This window comes from Amia ocellicauda, chromosome 7 (assembly GCF_036373705.1).
Source record: "Amia ocellicauda isolate fAmiCal2 chromosome 7, fAmiCal2.hap1, whole genome shotgun sequence".
In the NCBI taxonomy this organism is placed as follows: Eukaryota; Metazoa; Chordata; class Actinopteri; order Amiiformes; family Amiidae; genus Amia; species Amia ocellicauda.
Window position 1 is genome coordinate 32,196,788 of NC_089856.1, and position 23,338 is coordinate 32,220,125.

The 23,338-nt window shown below is 38.4% G+C and overlaps 1 protein-coding gene across 1 annotated transcript in view; it reads right to left on the bottom strand.

Moving 5' to 3' along the window:
* Positions 1-1,200: 1,200 nt before the first annotated feature.
* The window catches only part of xxylt1 (xyloside xylosyltransferase 1), a 60,295-nt gene continuing 38,157 nt past the window's right edge, over positions 1,201-23,338 (bottom strand). The window contains exon 5 of the mRNA XM_066709223.1: positions 1,201-4,181. Within this exon, the coding sequence (XP_066565320.1) occupies positions 3,785-4,181 (397 nt within the window). The 3' untranslated portion in view covers positions 1,201-3,784. The remainder of the gene's footprint in view (positions 4,182-23,338) is intronic.

The window sequence follows — 23,338 nt, forward strand, 5'->3', positions numbered from 1 at the left end:
TTGCAAAATGACCTGGAGCTCACAGGACAATGTGCCGGTGTTGGTAACAGGATATTGTGCTGTCTATGAAAATAAAAAGCATTGTTTTAACAGTGCTGATAAAATTACATTAGGAAAGACTGGAAAGGGCAGTGTCAGGGTTCACATGTTTTCAGCAATCGGGCTATACTGTAAGGAAGCCAATTCTGATTCCTCACAGCTTTCTTTCCGTCACCCATTTCATCTCTGGCCAGAATCAGAGAACTCAGATGTTGATACAACAGTTTTTTTATGTTAACACTCTAAAGTGTGGCAAAAAAGGTTTTTGACAATTTGGCCATGAAGTATTTCTCACAGCTACATGAATGGAAAAACTGAAGTATATTTCTTGAGAAAGAGGAGTGTTAGACTTTCTATAGGCACTGTATATATAAATGATTTATGAGCACAGCCTTTTTTTGACAATTCATGAATAAAACCAAAGCTGAAACACAAGACAAGCAGCGCTGACTGATGGCAGAGCATTATTTTTTGCATAGCACAGACATTTCCTAAAGACATTACACCGTGCAGAATATTAGAAACTGGGCTGCAGGGATCTATCAGTACTACGTACTACGGGGGTTAGGAAATTTGACTAGGTGTGGAAACGTAATGCTGACCTTCCAGTCTCTGCTGCGATTACATGGTAGAAGAAAGATAATAAAAGCATCTCTCTATGATATAGCCATTACCTCCTGGTGCTGTATGACAGGCCGCAAATCTTGGTATATATGTCCCAGAGGCACCTGTTGATAACTAAATAACTGTGCTACAATCATATATTTATGAAATTCTGCCTACTTTACATAGGTTTCAGCTTTGACGGCCACATATCTCCTTGAGCACCTGTCACTGGTATGCAGACACAAGCAATTGAAATGTTATCATAAAATATATAAACCGTTAATCAGATTAGAGGAAGTCAGAAATTTAAAAGCAGCCGTTTGATCACTACATTAATCGCAATTCTTCGAAATGAAACTCTAAGCAAAAGATACCTTGAAATGGATACAGAGCTGGCTGTTCACAATGGAAATAACTGGACTGCAGACCAAGATGGATGCCCGGACTGACAGTGTGCAGCACTGAAATATTTGTGAGCCACTTTCTTAAGCAGGAACAGAGCACAGAGAACTCGGTTTTATAAAATCAAAAACAACAGGAATGCCAAACTTTCCATTTTCATACAAATGCATCAATTAATTTATTTTCTGTATAAATTTCATAACCAAATCAATACAAGAAAATGAGAAGTAAAGCAAAGCACCAGAGAGTTTTGCAAAAAAAATACTGAAAAGCCAAGATTACAATAATAAATAAATAAATTCCTTCCCCACATTGTTTGAGACAGTGGTGAAATTCCCAAGTACACTGATAAACTAAGATGACTACATTTGCTTAATAAATTCATAAAAGAAGAAAAAAAAAACATTATTTGTTTGAACAAAATTATGGAAATGAGTTCTGATCAAACCTATATTTTAGGGCAAATGCTCTCTCTCATTTCTCCATTTTATTTCTATTCAAGGAGTATAGGCTTCAGTTCTTCACTATATAAATACACATGATCCTAATTTAACACATTCATTTTTTCACATTTAGTGCAAATCCTGATGTACTTGTGCATATGTATGGCTTACGCAACTTATACAGAAAAAAGTATGCACAGTAATTTGGAATTTTCACGAATACATCTTAATAATTTGAATGCTATTGAGAAAAATAAAACACTGCTTTCTATAAATGGAAAGGAGACAAACACAAGTCACAAGAAAGAGGTACGCATGTAGACACTCACAGTTTAACAAAGACTATAGCTGACACAGTTATTACAGGAAATGAGACATACATTGAAAACCTATCGAATAAAATGTATGGATTAATTAAATGATGGTGTTCTGCTTTTAACTAGCGAAAGTGCTCACTTTCTACTAGGAAATTAATGTTCTCTCTACTGAAAATAATTTCTTCCCTCATTTCAAATCCTTTACCTTGCAGTCCTTGATAATTTCAAATACTATTCCACAATGTCTTCAGTTATTAATGTATAACAATTTAAATTAAATTGATGTTTGCGAGACATTGGTATGCTGTACGTCATATTTTAAGCATAGCACAGGCAATACAGAAAAGAACGACAAAGCAACAATGCAATTCATCTTCCTTGTGCTTTGATAAATAATTCTGTTGTATCAATAAGTAAATCAGTAAGTGGTTCCTCGTGCCTCATAAAACTAAAAAAAAAAACGTGAAATATTTTAGCTTCTTAAGTTTTGTTTTTCTTGTTAAGGTCTAACCTGTTCCACACCCTCTAGAAATGTATTGATCCTGCAATAATTATAATGGTGATATACTGGAGTGATCAGGTAAATGTAAATGTCTTTCAAAATAGAATTGCATAAATGCTGCTGTAAAAAAAAAAAAAAAAAGGAAAGGGCCGAGGAATTAGATGAATTAAAGTGATTGCACTATTCTAGAAAAACACAAGAGCTAAAAAAATATGTATTCATTTCTAGACAAGCCATTTCTGTTGATAATAAAAAAAGGAGTTATAGGACAAACAGTGTAGAGATGGGAAACAATAATTTCTACTCTATATCTAAATTCAGGTTTGTTTATGGCCTGGAAGAAATCAAAACTTTGCCCTACCCATAATTGGCAAATAACAAATGTGTACCCCATTAGGGTTTAATTTATTGTCAGAAGTCAATTTCTACCAATGATACATAAAAATGCGACAGAGAACAGGTTTGTAATATGCCATTCGTGGTAGGGTCAGCCTTATGTTACATAAAGTTATTTCAAAGCGTTAGAATGAGGTTTGTAAAAATCAGGAGAGAATGTCAAAGGTCTCTTGCCGTTTGCATCAAAAGATGATCTATATGGAGTATGATTAAATCAAAGTAAAATGTAAACATGTTGGTTAAACGAGTTTTACAATGGATCAAAGAACTGACCTGCAAAGGGTCTCAAATGTGGTAAAATGTACTGTATGCAGACAATATCCTTGTAGAGATGGATTTATTACCAATCTTTAACTGATGTGATATACTGTAGCTCTAGTATCCCATCCACTTTTTTCCCTGCATATATTTTCCTGTGTTCCAACAAGGCCTAGTTATTTGGGATCGGTCTTCACATTCTTTTCTCCACTATAAAACTTTACGTATTGTAGTCGGTGACTATAAAGTTTGTCCCTTTAATTTAGTATCTTAAGTTCCAGATATGCAATAAACCCATTGACACAAGCAGGAAGGACAGAATACTGCTCAAGCCTATGTTATCATTCTGCAGAACCAGTTCTGATTAATGTTACACATCACTGCACAATCATATTAAAAGCCCAAACTAGTGTGACTCGCTAATGTTGCACAGGTAACACTTTATCAAATCCTACTATTGTTCCGTATACCTTCATAAGGAGAATAAAATCAAGTGTATAATTAGTCAGTACATTGCTGAAAGACTGGAGTGTAAAAGGCTTCTGATCTCTGGCACTAAATATGCCACAGCCAAGCAGGGTAAGAGTGTATTGGAATCAAATAAGCTTATTACATATGTAATTTACCCCCATAGCAAAGCTATGTGCACCTTTTAAATGCTGAAGCCTCGTGGCTTCGTTGTGGATGGTACCTAATCCAGGAGAAGTGGGAAAGAAAAGACACAAGTGAAGGGCACAGGACTGGTACAAGGTCTCAACAGGCAGGCTCCTTTGTGTGAGCTGGGGGTTGTAGTGGTAGCTGCTGGTGGGCAGCGGGCGCCTTCAGTCATCGGGGATAGGAGTGTTGCAGTTGCCGTGGTAGATCCTGACAGGCCCATCGCAGTGGTAGTATAGCTGGAAGATGTCTCCATAGCCATGCTCCCTCCACCAGGTGCAGAGCTGGCGGTTCCAGCCGCAGGCCAGTGTGTGGAAGAGGCCGGGATGCTCCATGCCGATCATGGTGAAGAAGTCCTGGTCACCCAGGTGTCCCTTGAAGTGGTACTTGTCTGCCAGCTGGGCCACGCTGCTTGGCTCCAGCAGCTGGTTGTAGAGCACTGAGCCCTGCATGGCTTCCAGGTCCAGCAGCATCACCCCGCTGTTGAAGCCCGGCATGCCATCCGGAGGAGGGTCCCCCACTTTTGATTTGGGATTCTCTCGCCGGTACTGCCAGAAAGTGTGCCTGGAATGAACAGGGGAAAAAAATGGTACCATAAAAAAGAAGAATAGAAAAGACAAAAAAGCAATTCCAGCTGGATAGCTTCAATTACATTTTTCAAGATTCAGGATTTAAATCAGGAATGACTCATGCAGCAAACACTGGAAAGCTAAGACTTCTTACGTTTTTGGCAGTCACTATAAATTCCGAGTATGCTCGTCAGTGGTGATAAATAAAATGGATTGCTATATTCGATACATTTATTTCAATGCATTTACCTGGTAAATACAACATCCTTTTATTCTGTTGCAGTCTCCATACAGTATGTCCAGCAGCTTTAGATAGCAAAAATGGGGAAGACTCGCACACAGGTGTTATGTGAAAGGAAAAACATGAATACATGCTTGGAAAAGTCAGCATGCAGGGTCAGACACAGCAACAGGGGTTCAGCACGCTCAGCAATTTAATTAGGTCAAAGAAAAAAAGAACCTCAAAAAGATGGTAGGCTGTCCTATGATGCCCAATAGAATTCTCTTTCAGTTATATAGCTGGCATTTGTGAGAAAGTGTATTTTCTCATATTTTGTGCACTTAAGGCAGAAGCACACATGCAATTTCCTAGAGGCCTCAGCAACACAACTGCAGACAGGAGCCACAGAGACCCTTTGGGGCCAACTTGGGCTGTCCAGGAGCGAGGAACACTGTCACGCTCTACCGGGAACTGTCTGCAATCAGCATATACCAAGCGGGGCTACAGAGGTAAACTCTTACACCCTCTACTTTCAATAGCAAGGCCGGCTGATCTACTAGTGTTAAGAGTGGTCAAATGTTCCTTCTCAGTTTTTATCCCTGCAGCAGTGCCTCCACACAGCAAGAGGGCGGCACCGTAATGTCCAGCTCCTCCCTTCATAAAAGGGCTCAAGCCTGGTCGGGCCATCACCTCTGACCTATAGTGACGGGTGGGATCTGATAGGTTACAGCCTCAGGTAGCTGAGGTTGCTGGAGTTCTTGCAGCTGATGTCAGGAAATTAAAATAAAAAAAATAGTTTGTTTAGTTTAGCGGATTTTTTTGCCTCGGATTTTACTGCCGCTGCTAGCGTTCCTTCTGTGGAGGAAAAAGCACTGTGGACAAAAACCAACACAGCAAGCAATCGGATAATACAGTGAGGGAAAAAAGTATTTGATCCCCTGCTGATTTTGTACGTTTGCCCACTGACAAAGAAATGATCAGTATATAATTATAATGGTAGGTGTATTTTAACAGTGAGAGACAGAATAACAACAAAAAAATCCAGAAAAACGCATTTCAAAAAAGTTATAAATTGATTTGCATGTTAATGAGGGAAAAAAGTACTTGATCCCCTATCAATCAGCAATATTTCTGGCTCCCAGGTGTCTTTTATACAGGTAACGAGCTGAGATTAGGAGCACTCTCTTAAAGGGAGTGCTCCTAATCTCAGCTCGTTACCTGTATAAAAGACACCTGTCCACAGAAGCAATCAATCAATCAGATTCCAAACTCTCCACCATGGCCAAGACCGAAGAGCTGTCCAAGGATGTCAGGGACAAGATTGTAGACCTACACAAGGCTGGAATGGGCTACAAGACCATCGCCAAGCAGCTTGGTGAGAAGGTGACAACAGTTGGCGTGATTATTCGCCAATGGAACAAACACAAAATAACTGTCAGTCTCCCTCGGTCTGGGGCTCCATGCAAGATCTCACCTCGTGGAGTTTCAATTATCATGAGAACGGTGAGGAATCAGCCCAGAACTACACGGGAGGATCTTGTTAATAATCTCAAGGCAGCTGGGACCATAGTCACCAAGAAAACAATTGGTAACACAATACGCCGTGAAGGACTGAAATCTTGCAGCACCCGCAAGGTCCCCCTGCTCAAGAAAGCACATGTACAGGCCCGTCTGAAGTTTGCCAGTGAACATCTGAATGATTCAGAGGAGAACTGGGTAAAAGTGTTGTGGTCAGATGAGACCAAAATCAAGCTCTTTGGCATCAACTCAACTCGCCGTGTTTGGAGGAGGAGGAATGACCCCAAGAACACCATCCCCACCGTCAAACATGGAGGTGGAAACATTATGCTTTGGGGGTGTTTTTCTGCCAAGGGGACAGGACAACTGCACCGCATCAAAGGGACGATGGACTGTCAAATCTTGGGTGAGAACCTCCTTCCCTCAGCCAGGGCATTGAAAATGGGGCGTGGATGGGTATTCCAGCATGACGCAAAACACACAGCCAAGGCAACAAAGGAGTGGCTCAAGAAGAAGCACATTAAGGTCCTGGAGTGGCCTAGCCAGTCTCCAGACCTTAATCCCATAGAAAATCTGTGGAGGGAGCTGAAGGTTCGAGTTGCCAAACGTCAGCCTCGAAACCTTAATGACTTGGAGAGGATCTGCAAAGAGGAGTGGGACAAAATCCCTCCTGAGATGTGTGCAAACCTGGTGGCCAACTACAAGAAACGTCTGACCTCTGTGATTGCCAACAAGGGTTTTGCCACCAAGTACTAAGTCGAAGGGGTCAAGTACTTATTTCCCTCATTAACATGCAAATCAATTTACAACTTTTTTGAAATGCGTTTTTCTGGATTTTTGTGTTGTTATTCTGTCTCTCACTGTTAAAATACACCTACCATTAAAATTATACACTGATCATTTCTTTGTCAGTGGGCAAACGTACAAAATCAGCAGGGGATCAAATACTTTTTTCCCTCACTGTATATGGCACTATATAAACAGGATTATTATTTTTAAATGCTCTATTTGTGAACCGAAAGCACAGCCAGAGCTCCGGTGCATGGACAGACAGGATCAAAATTTGCTATAAATATAACTAATAACATACACAATAAGAGACAGATTTAGCAAAACGGTGATGAACAACACTATTAGTGAAGCCAGCCAGCTGAAATACGCAGTTTTTAAGAGCTCCATGAAGTTGGCCCCCCCACTTACAGCACAGATGATAAATTCCAATATCTTTCGTTTGTGCTACGTTTATGACGGTTTGTGCCATTGAAATAAACGTTTGTGCCACTTTGATTTTGAAGATATTAACATTTATTTATTTTCTGCAAGTGACGTCACTCAGTCCCCCAACAACAACAGAATCAAACCAAACGCTTTAAACTAATGTTTCAGCTATAGTAATATTAAATTAAATTATAATTACATTATTTTTGCAGAAACTCCTATTGCATATGAATAACAAACACAGTAGGCTACAGTCCTAGTACTAACAGGATCAAAAAACAGAATCGGATCTGGGCTCACTAGATCCGGATCATGAAAAGGCTTTGTATGAAGCAGATCAAGATCTGGCGGCACTGATCCGAGTGTTTGATCTGGGTATTGAGCAGCGCTGCGGTGACTATGAGTCTTCTGTTAAAACAGCTGCCTGACTGCTGTTGTATCTGAACGTGGCTCTACAGCTACAGTGAAAGAGTGAATAATACAACTTTCACAAAACGAATGGGATCCGGGCTCCGATTTTGATCTTGATCTCAAATTGTGTTGTACCAAATGGATTAGAGCTAATTCAGAGCTCCAACCTGATCACAATTCATGCGACTTATTCATATGAATAGGAGTTTCAGCAAAAATAATGTAATTATAATTTAATTATATCTTTAATATTAGAATAGCTGAAACATTAGTTTAAACGGCCCAAACCGGCACAAACTAAAGAGATATGATTGGTTTGATTCTGTTGTTGTGGGGGGGCTGAGTGACATCACCGAAAATAAATAAATGTTAATATCTTCAAAACAGCATAAATGTTTATTTCAATGGCACAAACCGGCACAAACGTAGCACAAACAAAATATATGGAATTTATAATTTGTGCTGTAAGTGGGGGGGCAACTTCACGGAGCTGTTTTAAAGGTCTAATGCAACACACAGACACAGAAAGCTCACATTCTCGGGTCCAGCGAAATCGCGAAAGAGGAGGAACCTGCACAGATGTCACGTTTAATAGAACAGGAAGGGGGAAGGGACCTGTTTTGAGTGACGTGTGCAGGGGGCCAATGGCAGCTTTGATAGAGTGACGTTTTCGATCGGGTTCCTACGGAATTGCACAGAAACCCCTCCCCCTTGGGCAGTGCTTCCGACTTGAAAGATAAACTATGTTTTGATACATGAATTACAATTTAGGTAGCTGAATTGCTATACAAATTAAAAAAGGAGGAAAAAAAACATTGCCATTACTGGTTGATGCAACCGATAAGACTACATCATGTAAAATAACCAGATATAAACCCTACTGCCCTTAATATTGTGACTGGATTTAAAACCTGCTGTTAGGAGTTCACATCTACTGTCAATGTAATTGAAAATTTGCTGCAAGCACAAACTATCTGGGAAAACTGTGGAAACAATAGTCAAAGGCTTGACATACCACAGAGCCCCACATATTTGTAGCAGCATCAGATGTGGTATGTTTTCTTTGCAAAAGTCAGCTTAGCTATTTATTTTTCATGAAAGCTGGATAAGGTCAAAAGGGACCGTGATTTCCAGTAAACCTTTCAACTTCAAACAGCAAGATAATCACTTGAATTCTTTACTTTGTAGAGAGCCATGACATACTGTATTCACATTTTGGTAACAGCAAAATAATATTGATTTGTTCTATTTTCCTCCATTTAGGATTTGGAAGAGGAAGAGTTATGTATCACTGAGTAAAGGGACTCCTGGATAAGAAATAATCACAGCCTGGTGTTACTTTAAGTCACGTTTAAGACACTTGGAAACTTGGAAAGCTGAAACAACGTAAACCTGCAAAATGTACCCCCTCCACAAATACAGACACACAGGCACCAGTCTTTTTCACAGCAGTAGGCTACTTCATTCTTTTTACATTCCCAGCTAAAATGTAGCTTAGCTTGTCCTACTTCTTATGTTAGTTACCTGTTTTCCAGATATATATGATCAATGATGAAAAAGTACCTCAAAGTAGATTGATTCTAATTTTTTAAGCATACAAGGGTATGATATAAAAAAGTTGCCAACTATTGTTTATTGAATTCATGAATAGGCCTCTTAAGCAAATGTATATAATAAACAGTTGTGTTGTTCAAGACATTACAGTTTGTATTCCATAACTTATCACAAATTATAATGGTGGTTATAATGTAAAGCAGAATGCAGAAACAAGTTTTAAATCTTAGACATGTAAATGGTCTTTTATTTGATGGACACTATTTAAATAAACCACAATACATTGTGTTATCGCATTTATTCTTTTAGTTTGAAACAGAATGCAGTGCATATTTACATAACTCCTCTGAAATGGAATGTAATCCACCTAATATGCTTTATAATTACTTAATAATTGACTGCAAGCCTACACACACTTGTCATTTGTATTGCTGCAAGTGAAAAGAACAAATTGAACTACCTGCAAACTCATTTGAATATCTCTAACCCCTTAAAGCGAAATAAAGCAAAAACTAAATAAATGCAATTTATATGGTGACATATAATATAGATAACTTCAAAGGTTTACTATACATTCAACTTTTGCATTCCCAGGGACAATCCATGGTCTTCTCACTACTAAAATTGCAATTTTACTTGTTTGCTTACAAACTTGCTGCATTATATTCTACTTTTTTAATAAACATATTATTGACATGGGACCAAAAAACATTTGATATGAGGTTCAAAAACCCCAGGATAGGTCACACCAAAAGAATCACAGATGAATGATAAACAAACTAAAATAATAACTATGTTTTCTGTATCATGCAACTGATTGGTATGATAATTATGCAATTGGTTGGTGGAATAGCCTATTATATTTGACTTCTGGTAAAAGATTCTGTGTAAAACAGATGAGTCATTTCTTTACAAATTTGAATCCTGGACACACTAACTAGAAACAGAGGGTATTTTACTGGACACATTGTTCCTAAACCAAGGTGATAAACAAACTGTTTTTAAAACAAATATCCACTGGGAGCACATTTGGGCAGCTGTATTCCTGGCTTTTGTGGTTGCCTAGAAACCACACATTTAAATAACAAGGGAAAAAAGACAGCGCCACAAACTGGTAAACTGACATTAAAGAAACAGACCCAGTTCTTTTTTCATTCTTACAAAAATATTTGTATTAGTAATTTGATCTCTTCAAATGCCAGGATCCTGATCAGCCTTTCTAGCCTGTCAGGCCAGTATGCCACTCTGTTGGGTGTAATTTAAACATTCATGCTTTCTGCAATAAATAATATCAATATCAAAATAATTACAGCCATGTTGTTTTTAGTTTAAATCTTTTGTCATGTATACACATGGCAATATCCCTTTACAGGGAACATGAAATCAACAGTAAAGAACGAAAGAACGTATTTGATGTTAGAAACTTGAGGTTTATTGCCTTGCGTGCCCCTGGGTATTTTCATGCCTAGCTTTCAAGTACAGTGATTTGCTCTACCTCAGAACTATCCCAAAGAGACTTCTCCAATGCAAGACATAGCTGACAGTCTAGCTCCTTTCACAGGCAGCCCTCCACCACAAATGCAATGATCCTATAAAACAAATACCACACTTCTGGGGCAGAACAAACTAATCAAATGTAGGGCACTATCCAAGTCCTCAAGTGTGAAATATTAATGTTGATATGCACCACTTGTACATGCACACTTGCTTTCTAACAGTGTTGCCTAGATATATGGGTCATCTACCAGTAAGCAACATAACTAATAATTTGGATTATAAACAAAAACAATTATAGAACATTTAGCCCCAAGCCAAGATTTATAATGGGTTTTAGAAGATATGGATTTGATTTATTAATTCAACCATATTTGTAAATAAATGCAAACTTATAAGGGAAAAAAAATGTTTGGGAGGTGGAGGGTGCATTTCACTGCCATAATTGGAAGCAGACATAGTTAAGCAGTATAGACAGCAGTAATTATATTTTCTGCACTTCTAAATGCTGTACTTGCCAGCAAGTTTAGCAGGACTTGTCTTAATGTTAAAACAATCTGAGCTATTTAAACAAGACATTCAAAATAGGTTTCATATGTGCATAACCAACTGCACAATTTAGAGAGAGAGAGAGAGAGAAAGAGAGAGAAAGAGGTGGAATCAGCTATCTAAAGAGGTACCTTTGAATGTGACAGGTACAGGTTGAAGGAAGGTCAAGGAAGTAGCAGAATGCGATTCCTGAACTACACCTATTGCTGACCCGGTACTATGCCTCTGGGAGTTTGTTTATTAGCCTATCAGTCTGTAGAGCAGTACAGGTGCACAGCTGTGCAGTCGGTTGTAAAAATAGTGTGATTCAAATTGAACAAGCAGCACAGCTTCAAAATGACACCGACTCATAGGCCAGCCTTCTCATTTACTGCTTTCTTTAAAACCCTGAATCTTAGAACAGTACTTGTTGGAAGTTGTCTGCCTTAGTACCAGACAAGACATTGATGATCTGCTGTAAATGCCCTGAAAAAGGAGAAAAAGTTTAAACAGTATGGATCCACTGGATGACCTGTCAGGTATTTACATTCACATGGATTGTTAGGTGCTGATATGCAGTTGATAGCTCTGAGATGGAAGCATCTGGAACACAATCCTCAATCCTTTAGGGAGAGCAAACAAAAGCAGGCAGTCTGTGAGATGGGGAACACATGGGCTATGCTTCTGTTGAACTTGACCTCCCCACTCAGAGCTGTGTGAACCTGGGATCAGGCACACTGCACTGCACTGCAAGTAGACAATACTACAGAAATGGCATAGGGATTTAAATGTGAGGAGCAGTGTGGAGTAGTGGTTAGGTCTCGAGACTCCAAAGTGCAGGGTTATGGGTTGAAACCCAGATAGGGCAAACTGCTGTTATACTCCTGAGTAAGGTATTTTAAACTAGGTTGTTCCAGTAAAAACCCAGCTGTAAAAAAAAAAAAAAAAAAAAAAAGGAATCTACAAAGTAAGTTGCACTTGCATCTGCTAATAAATAAAATGTGAGACCCCTGCAGATTATGATGTAGTTTTCCATCTTCAGCTTTAAGGCTGATGTCAAGTGTTAAATTGAAGAATGATAAATGTCCCCAGAACACATATTTGATGTAGGTCTCAGAGATAAAGGCATGTGGAGACTCTTATCCAAATTTTGCGAGGAGCCAGGCAGCTCCTCGTAAGCAGCCAAGTGTGCACGAGATACTCCTCTTTACAGTCAACATTAAGATAATGTATTGAGATTAAGATAATTGTGTCCAAGACTAATCAATTGGCAGTACAAAAGCTATGAAAGACCTGCCAGTCACACTTAGTGTTGGACATGTGTGAGGCATTGTTTAAGAACAATGAAACCATGTTCAAGAAAAAAGAGGACATGCCTGAACAGCCGTTTTGAATTTCATACATAACAGTACATTATTTTATATTTGTGTTAATCTTTCATTTCAAACACGTTTTTATGCAGAACTAATCAAATAAACCTGGAATGACTACTTGCAAACATTTCACGGTGGAGTTGTGTTATGTGGATTTCTCTTGACTGTACAAACAAGAGCAGTGCAGTTAAAGACCATACACACCCTAAACAGCATTAAAGATGTTTTACTCTTATGCCTCATTTGCTCTCACCACTTTGAGGTGCAGCTCAGGCAGACTGTCCGCATTTCCACAGTATCGATGTAGTATCTTAACATTGGGAATTGTACAAACCACTCTCTCATCAGGACATTAAGCTAATGCAAGTATAACACTTCAAGGAAAACTGTCTATTTGTTTTGTTTTTAATTCAAAATGTAATTTTCTTGACATTCATAAAATATCTTTAAGACATCTGGAAGTGATACAGCACAGAAACACATTAACCACTCATGTTAAATTAAAATAAATTCTTTATATTAGATATACTAGGTTATTAGCCACCCACTAAGCTGTCACCTGCAAACTGAAGTCAACGTGTGCATGTCTGCTATGTGCTGTGGCAAATCTTTGGGTGCACATGAGAGACCAAGAGGGCTGTTTTGTTCACATTAATTGATTTTATGCAATTAATGACAGTCATTAATACATTGAGCTGAAGGACATACATTATAGAAAATTACAGTCAAAATACCAAAACTGTCATTAGCAATTACATTGCTGGAATTATTCATGTTATGGTATTTTACCAGCATGAATATTTATAAAGGCTATTTAAAGCAATTTCACATTAATTTTTAATCTTTCTTTTCACTTCTTATTTTATATTGTTATGTTCTAAACTAATGGATCTGACAGGGCTGGTAAAATGTAAGATACTGCAATGGCCTGCTAAAGAAAATATAAATATAAAGCAGAATGTATTAAAATGACCCAATAAATCATATCAGCCCTGATGTCAGATTTGAAGTGTGCATCCAAGAGGATCACTGTAAAGTCCTTTCCAATTTACAACAAATCTTCTGCTTAACCAGTTGCACTGTCCTCTCTATTTAAAGGTCAATCTTTAAAAAATAATTATAACCAAAAAAAAAAAGAATTATGCAGTGTTTGTTTGCTTTACTGAGTTCAGGAGAAATAAAAATATCAGCGCTGAGAAGACTTGTTTCTGCAACTGCCTGGCCTCTGTAGACTCTGTCGTGTACGTCAGATGGAGGGAGCAGAACAAAGTGTTCACCTGCCTCACTGGAACGCTCCCTCTCCCCTATTGCACAGCACAGAAGTACAAAAGTGCATTTCAGCCAGATACTTTTGAGCTGACCTCTCAGTACATAATATTTCTGCATGCTCTAAGGCTCAAATAAGAACAGAGTGGCTTTGAATATTCTGTTAGCACATATATTGGGTTATAATATTTTGGTATGTCAGTGTGTCTTGAGCACTCCAAATTGAGGAGAAGATGGGTAGACACTCCACACAGAATGAGCAGTTTGCTGTGCAGTTGTAGTTGTATAAGACATTCACTCCCTCCAAATCACTGCGTGGATAGACTGCAGGCACCATAAATTCCTACAGAAAGCTCTAGTTACACATCTTCACAGAAACTGGGTAGGCACAAACTGCAGTCAATCTCTGCAGTGTTAATTTATCGCAGACAATGAGATTTCTTGCTTGCTCATTTACTTTGAACTTAATTTAAAGGGGGAAAGAATGAAGAAAAATACATGACTGCATTAACAAAACTTCATGCTCCCTTGGTAATCGTGTAAATATAGATGAGGGCAGAAGCCTGCCACTTGTAATGCCTATAGCACAATTCTCTACAAAGATATGACAAGATTCAGGAGGGAGTCAGAAGATAGCAAATAACACTCTTGCCAGCTGCAGAACTGCCGTGTCTGGCAATCCTGAGTTTATATGAACTATACTGAGACAACAAGCAGCATTATTAATTTTATTTTGTATGGAACTTCTTTGTAGTTTCTTGTTGGAAACTGTCTTTCTGGAAGAATAAGACAAGCCGATTGAGGTAACTACTGACATGTTTTCTATAGTTTGCTTTTCCTTGTCGAAATTTTCTATTCAAGATGATCTCAGTACATGCATCCAGGTGACATGTAATCATAGAGCAATAAACTAATTAGATAAACAAACCACTAGCTGATAAATAGTTAATAATGCATATGTCATAATTCATAAAATATATAATTCAGAGGTTTAATAATTAGGATAATCAACACTGGGCATGGGTGGTACTCTTGTGCTACACTTGTGCTGTTTCATGGCTCCTGGGCCCCAAGTTCGATTCTGGCCTTGGCAGTCTGCCTGTTCAGTTTATATGTTCTCCCCGTGTCTGTGTGGGTTTTCTCTGGGTGCTCCAGTTTTGTCCCACATCCCAAAGACAGGCTGATTAGGTTGATTGGCTACTTAAAATTGCCCTGCAGTCATGTGTGTGTGTGTGTGTGTGTGTGTGTGTGTGTGTGTGTGTGTTGCCCTGAGATGGCATCCTGTCCAGGGTGCACCCTGCCTTGTACCCTATGCTTACCAGATTAGACTTCAGCTCACTGTGACCCTGTACTGTCTAAATCAGGTTTTAATGATGGATGGATGGATGGAACATTGTGCATGCCCATCACATTCCTAAGAGAAAACCTTAAGTAACCAAATCATCTACAATTGAGTGAAAATGTATAAATAATTAACTATAAATATTTAGGTTTGCAATGGGATGACAATTGAATATAAGTGAATCACAGAACAGTCTGCTCAAGTTTATACCGTAAACTTCAGAAAAAGGATTCATTCCTAATGTTGTTTTCAAGTAAACTTCGACAGAAACATGACTGGCTGTTTTTGACCCAGAAAACGTCACAATTCATAATTTCATAAGGAAAGATAAAGGGCAGCTCAAATCATTGGATTAAAATGAAATCAAAGCAATGTTGTTTTTTATTTTATGTGGTTGCTTTCTTCTTTCAAGATGGATCTAACTTATTAAAAAAGCTCTATTGAAAAACCTAGATTATTCAAAACAGTTATAAATTATCAAGATAAAAACTAGACTTCATACAAAAACAAAGACTCCATACCTTCACACAGGATAAATCTTTTTTTTTCCTATAGAGCTTACAAACCCTGCCAATTCCAGTAATTTCAAGGTTGCTTTTAGAATATAGTGTACATTATGAGCCCTATCTTTCTTTTGAATTGCACCATCTACTGAACATTTGACATCATGTTTACAGCTTATGTCAATGCCATACAACAGATGTTACACACATCTGTAAGTCATCACTGCATAACTACTTTCCTGGCTGCAATCCTTTTTATTTATTTATAACTTTTTTCTCAGCACAATGTATTACCTGTCTCTATACATTTTTATTCTATCTTGGCCGTGGCGGCTCTGAGAAAAACAGAGGTGGGTAAGTGCACCTTTTCTTTAACAGATCAAGAAACATGAGTAAATAAAAGATTTACAAAATCACACTATGCTTTGTTAAAAAGAGCCCTACAATTACATACAAAGGTATTAAAAGCAGTGCTTGCAAAGCCTTTGGAAACCAAATCTCACTGCCAGGGATTTTGATTTTTGAATTGGGGGGCGGGAGGGGGGTCCAACTAATATTCTATAATACTTCTGGGTTGCTTTTTTTTTATGAAAGCCATAATTGCTCAGAGAGCTGAATTAATCTTCTGATTATATCAATATAGTAGAATAATCAACCTCCTACAGTAAAAACCTGAGGGCAACAAATGAAAAAGCAAAGGGGAGCCATTTTGCCCAAGCTTCCTATACACACTATGAGTGAATTAAGGCCAAACAAGGGCAGCAGTGTGCAGTAGTGTTTAGAGCTCTGGACTCTTAAACTGAAGATTGTAAGCTCAATCCCAGGCACGGGATACTGCTGTTGTAACCCATGAGCAAGCTACTGTACCTAGATTGCTCCAGTAAAAACCTGTATAAATGGGTAATTATATGTAAAGCTTTTATAAGTCATCCGGGATATGGGTGTCTGGTAAAAAAAAAAAAAAGTTGAATGTAACACATACTGCCTATACACATCCACGATGATCCATGAAAATCTGAGTTTCTATTAGTGCCTTTAAACCAAAGGAATAAAGGATTCAGACAGATGTATTTTTCTTTTAATGTATTTAGCAGCTGATGGAAATCCACGTTTGTGTTTTTATCCTCAGAACTGTATCACACATGACTAGTGTCACTTCCATTACAGGCTTTAGTTGTACTATGGTACTGCCTAGCCTTAGAAATAACTGATCTTTCTAATTTTGTTTTAGAGTACTTGAAGTAATATACAATGTCTGTTGGATTGAGGTTAACATGCTTTATGACAAATTAATTTGCCTTTATATACACACAAACACATATTGCCTCTTGCCAAATGTAATCATCCTTACTGGTTAACTGCAATGTGCCAAATGCAGACATATACTGACTGTTGCTCTAGGATGTGAAAAAGCATGAAGACTGTACCATTTCATCTTGGCATTGTGTGTGTAATGTATACTTTATATGTATATCAAAGCAAGCAAGCCAGTGTAACACATTGTACAAGAGATCTGGTTTTGAAAAGCAGATGGTTATTTTTTAAAAGGCACCATGGCCATCAGTTCTTGCTATAATATTTTGGACAACACTCCCATTACTAAAAACATAGGAATTTGATGGTAAGCCACCTACATCCTCCAATATGATTACACTGCATCAGAAAGCTGGGAATGTAACACAGTGTCTCAATGCCTTGAAAACTGTTTATAGTCTGCACAAGCATTCCTGTTTATGTGGTACTGACCAACTGAGATGCCTGGTAAAGATTATTTTTTATCCCTGAAAGGTAGAATGTATCTAATATGTTATTAATGGTTAGAGGGGTTTCAACTTTTGATGGTCTATTTATTAATTGTTAATGAATTTAATTAAAATTGCTGCTCACAGTTTCTCTCAAGTTTCTGGGGGGGGTGTACTGTACCTGTATCTTCACACAAGAGATTGCTTCCCCCGCATCTACAGTACTGTATGGTCTAGCAGACAGTTTTCTGGCTAGAAATGTGCGTCTTATATAACATCAGCATGCAATGGGCTGCAGCATTTTTAAAAATGAAAGATGTGGCTCTGGCAGGCAAGTGAGATGCAACATCTTCTCCTATTATGAATATTTTATTGAGTATACGTGCATCACATACCTAAACAGGCAGCTCTCCAGGTCTGTCTGTGTAATGGTGTCCATCAGAAGCAAATACATCTACACTGAAGATGTGTAGGAGCTGAAGGGTCTACTGCTGGCTTACTTGCTTACATCCCCTGCATATTATCTCTAGTGGGAACACACTGCTGGTATTAAAGCACAATTCTAATGTACTTCCATTAGTTCTGGTTCTATTATTAAAATCTGATTATCAGCATCATGTGTACAGTCCATGAGGTAAATAATCTAGGTAAGAATGCTTTCATTCACTGTCTGTTAATAATGCTAGGCCCATTTATAAAAAAATATTAAATAAATATACAATTTGCAGCTTGTGAATTTAAATATAATTCGGATCAAATTGACAATGGGGCTGAAGAGAGATTTGCGGTTTCAGGTAAATTGGTTTTGTATTAAATTGAAAGCCACTTTTCTGATCCCTCAAGGTCAGATATTTTGAAATGAACATTGTACACCCAAGGTAAAATATTTAGTTTTGTTTATCTCACTACACCCAAGATGATCCTTTTGACTCTCAAAAACCATACAGTTGGTCTGCCTGCCTATGAGAAAAATCAACTGGTGCTTTGTTAAATCTTGCCTTAGTAAAGTTATAAAAGTCTTACCATCTTTCTCTTTTGAAGTTAGTTACTAAACAGATTAGCTAAGCCTCCAGACTCCTATGAAACACATGGTATAGAACAAAGTGGAAGGAAGCTGGAAATGGAATTAATTGTAGAACACTGAACGTTTATTTCAGAGACTTAATCAAAGTGATATTGTTCTCACAGCAGCTTGAACCTCTGACAGCATTAGAAGCAGGAACGCTTGCTGGTTTGCAGCATATCAGAGGCATTCTTGGCCGATTTAGCAAAGGGCAAATTTCAAGCACCAGTTTCCTTCTCTGGTTAGCTATGCGAGTGTAAAGAGCCAAGTGGAAGTCCTGGAACATGGTGCGATTCAGCACGTCCACCACCAATTCAACCGGCAGTGCTGCCTCATTTACATCAAATCTGCTCCGGTCCAATTTCGAGATTATAGGTGGGATGCTTTCCCAATCATCCTGATAAGTGACCATTTTCCCTTTTGGTACAACTGGTGGCATTGTTTGATTTTTTCTCTCTCTCTACATCCATATCCCCAAATAGATTTTCTTAGCAAATACATTTTTTTTTTTTCAGAAGTAACACGCTATTTGAGCTCTTACCAGAACACATACTCAGAATGCATACCAAGACTCCTAGGCAGTAGATGTTATTATATTTAAGCATTTAGTAGGTCCTTTTAAGGTATTTAGTTTACAGCAATCCACACTACCGTATCAAATTAGAAGCGAATGATGGAGCTTTCAATATACAGTTGTACTTGGAGAGCAACTCCAGGCACCGCAAATGATGTCATACAGATGCTGAAACAGACAGCTGTGGGGCTCCGTATTCCAGAAAACCCTGATAAATTAGGTAAATGACGTACTTGAGGATGACCCGCAGGAGGACTTACTTTGGCTTTCCCCTGAGTAGAGTGCAAAACATGCCTGAAGACAGACAGCAGCCTTTGATTCAAAATATAGTGCACTTATATGAGCTGCCAAGAGGGGGAGGGGTTAAGTAATAATTTCCTTTTTTAATCAAAACCTGGCAAGAAATGGTACTACCAAGCATAAACAATGAGGAGCACTAAAGCCAGCAGCAGTTTGTAAATACCAAGTAAATTACTTGGTCCAATTACTTGTATCACCTAATACAGATATCCTTCTAATAAGCAAATTAAATTAATTTGATCTGGTAGGCAGTGTTTTAATATTGTTTCTGTATGAAACAGATTTTGTGGTAATCAAATCAAATACCATGATATTCCGCTCTTGTTGACAGAGCCTATTACGATTATAAAGGTAGCAGGCATTTTAAAATTATACATGCAATGGGGGGGACCTGGAATTTGGAATAATTAAGTCAGAATATTTCAGTCTAATCACATGCAGAGAAAAGATATTCAACAGTCGCAGTTTCTACGGGAACTCCTCCCAAGTTCATCCTTCAGAAAAAGCTATACTATTTATAATAAATAACTGCCAGTAAATCATATTCTGAATCTAATTTCCATCACCAAAGAAGCAGATACAAAGTATAATAATAATAAAATTACAAAAACAGCAGCAGCTTTTTTTGTTTTTGTTACTGACACACAACAAGCTTCTCCTCTACCCTTATCCCATTAATGATAAAGTTATCCTACTGTCTATCAAGATTAAAAGCTTTGCATTTTCCTATATCATAGGCAAATTATAGCTGTTCTGTGTTGAATGACTTACCAACGTCTTTGAAGCTAACTGTAATGCCTTCATATGAATATCAAAAGACATGCCCGGGACAGATGAAATTACCCTGTTTACAGTTCAGAAGTTAATTAATCAGGTGAATAAATGTAGTAAATACAATAGCTAAATATGTTCTTTCTTGTTCCAGATAGAAGTAGTTTCAGAGGGACTAATGCTTTTAGCCACTGATACATTTAATTAAATATTTCCCAACCAGACAACAATGGACTGAGGGATCAAACTCTTTTTTCTTTTCTTTTTTTTTGTCTTAGTATGCTCTGTAATACCCCTTTACAATATCAACATTCAAGCACCATCTTGTGCGATGCCTGTGTGATTTTTTTGTCACTATCTGCCCAGGCCGATCACTTTGTAACAGTTTACTTCTAAAATTTCAGATACTCTGCAAATGTAATTCACTAAGTACTTGTAATGAATCAGGAGAATGAGGTTACCTCTTGCCAATTTCTGTTTGGGTTCTCAAGTGGAAATAACCTGTAACTTGAGATGCTGTACAAACATTTGGCCTTCATAATCTCATTCAGACATCTCTGCTTTGGCAGTGTTGTGTTTTCCTCAGAGAGTTTGGATTCTGTTCTTGCCTGTCATGTTTTACTCCCCTTTGTGATTTTTATATATATATATATATATATATATATATATATATATATATATATATATATATATACACTCACCTAAAGGATTATTAGGAACACCATACTAATACTGTGTTTGACCCCCTTTCGCCTTAATTCTACGTGGCATTGATTCAACAAGGTGCTGAAAGCATTCTTTAGAAATGTTGGCCCATATTGATAGAATAGCATCTTGCAGTTGATGGAGATTTGTGGGATGCACATCCAGGGCACGAAGCTCCCGTTCCACCACATCCCAAAGATGCTCTATTGGGTTGAGATCTGGTGACTGTGGGGGCCAGTTTAGTACAGTGAACTCATTGTCATGTTCAAGAAACCAATTTGAAATGATTCGACCTTTGTGACATGGTGCATTATCCTGCTGGAAGTAGCCATCAGAGGATGGGTACATGGTGGTCATAAAGGGATGGACATGGTCAGAAACAATGCTCAAGTAGGCCGTGGCATTTAAACGATGCCCAATTGGCACTAAGGGGCCTAAAGTGTGCCAAGAAAACATCCCCCACACCATTACACCACCACCACCAGCCTGCACAGTGGTAACAAGGCATGATGGATCCATGTTCTCATTCTGTTTATGCCAAATTCTGACTCTACCATCTGAATGTCTCAACAGAAATCGAGACTCATCAGACCAGGCAACATTTTTCCAGTCTTCAACTGTCCAATTTTGGTGAGCTTGTGCAAATTGTAGCCTCTTTTTCCTATTTGTAGTGGAGATGAGTGGTACCCGGTGGGGTCTTCTGCTGTTGTAGCCCATCCGCCTCAAGGTTGTACGTGTTGTGGCTTCACAAATGCTTTGCTGCATACCTCGGTTGTAACGAGTGGTTATTTCAGTCACAGTTGCTCTTCTATCAGCTTGAATCAGTCGGCCCATTCTCCTCTGACCTCTAGCATCAACAAGGCATTTTCGCCCACAGGACTGCTGCATACTGGATGTTTTTCCCTTTTCACACCATTCTTTGTAAACCCTAGAAATGGTTGTGCGTGAAAATCCCAGTAACTGAGCAGATTGTGAAATACTCAGACCGGCCCGTCTGGCACCAACAACCATGCCACGCTCAAAATTGCTTAAATCACCTTTCTTTCCCATTCAGACATTCAGTTTGGAGTTCAGGAGATTGTCTTGACCAGGACCACACCCCTAAATGCATTGAAGCAACTGCCATGTGATTGGTTGGTTAGATAATTGCATTAATGAGAAATTGAACAGGTGTTCCTAATAATCCTTTAGGTGAGTGTACATATATATATATATATATATACATACATACAGACATGCTCAAATATGTTGGTACCCCTCCACAAAAAATGAAGAATGCTCAATTTCCTCAATTTAACTTGAAACTGACAAAAGTAACTGGCATCCACCATTGTTTATTCCATATTTAATAGAAATCAGACTTTGCTTTTGATTTTGTTTTTCAACATAATATTGTAAATAATAAAACAATGGCATGGACAAAAATGATGGGACCCTCAACCTAAAATTTTGTTGCACAACCTTTAGAGGCAATCACTGCAATCAAATATTTTCTGTAGCTCTCAATGAGACTTGTGCACCTGTTAACAGGTAGTTTGGTCCACTCTTCTTGAGCAAACTGCTCCCGCTGTCTCAGGTTTGATGGGTGCCTTCTCCAGACTGCAAGTTTCAGCTCTTTCCATAGATGTTCGATAGGATTCAGATCAGGACTCATAGAAGGCCACTTCAGAACAGTCCAATGTTTTGTTCTTATCCATTTTTGGGTGCATTTAGCTGTATGTTTCGGGTCATTATCCTGTTGGAGGACCCATTACCTGCGACTGAGCTTTCTGACACTGGGCAGTATGTTTCGCTCCAGTATGCCTTGATAGTCTTGAGATTTCATTGTTCTCTGCACTGATTCAAGGCACACTGTGCCAGGTGCAGCAAAGCAGCCCCAAAACATAACCGAGCCTCCTCCAAGTTTCACTGTAGGTATGGTGTTCTTTTCTTTGAAAGCTTCATTTTTTCATGCTGATGTGACTTGCCAAAAAGCTTCAGTTTTGACTCATCTGTCCAAAGGACATTCTCCCAGAAGGATTGTGGCTTGTCAATATACATTTTAGCAAATCCCTGTCTGGCTTTTTTATGTTTTTCTTTCAAAAGTGGAGTACTCCTTATTCCATGGAGGCCACTTTTGCTCAAAAGCGACAGATGATGCGATCAGAAACTGATGTACCTTCACCTTGGAGTTCAGCTTGTATCTCTTTGGCAGTGATCCTTGGTTCTTTCTCTGCCGTTCGCACTATCCTTCTGTTCAATCTGTGGTCGATTTTCCTCTTGCGGCCACGCCCAGGGAGGTTGGCTACAGTTCCATTGACTTTGAACTTCTTAATAATATTTGCAACTGTTGTCACAGGAACATCAGGCTGCTAGGAGATGGTCTTGTAGTCTTTATCTTTACCATGCTTGTCGATTATTTTCTTTTTGATCTCCTCAGTCAACTCTCTCCTTTGCTTTCTCTGGTCCATGTTCAGTGTGGTGCACACAATGATACTAAATGGCACAGTGACTACTTTCCTCCATTTAAATATGCTGAATGACTGATTACAAGATTGGAGACATGTGTGATACTGATTAAAGAAACTAAT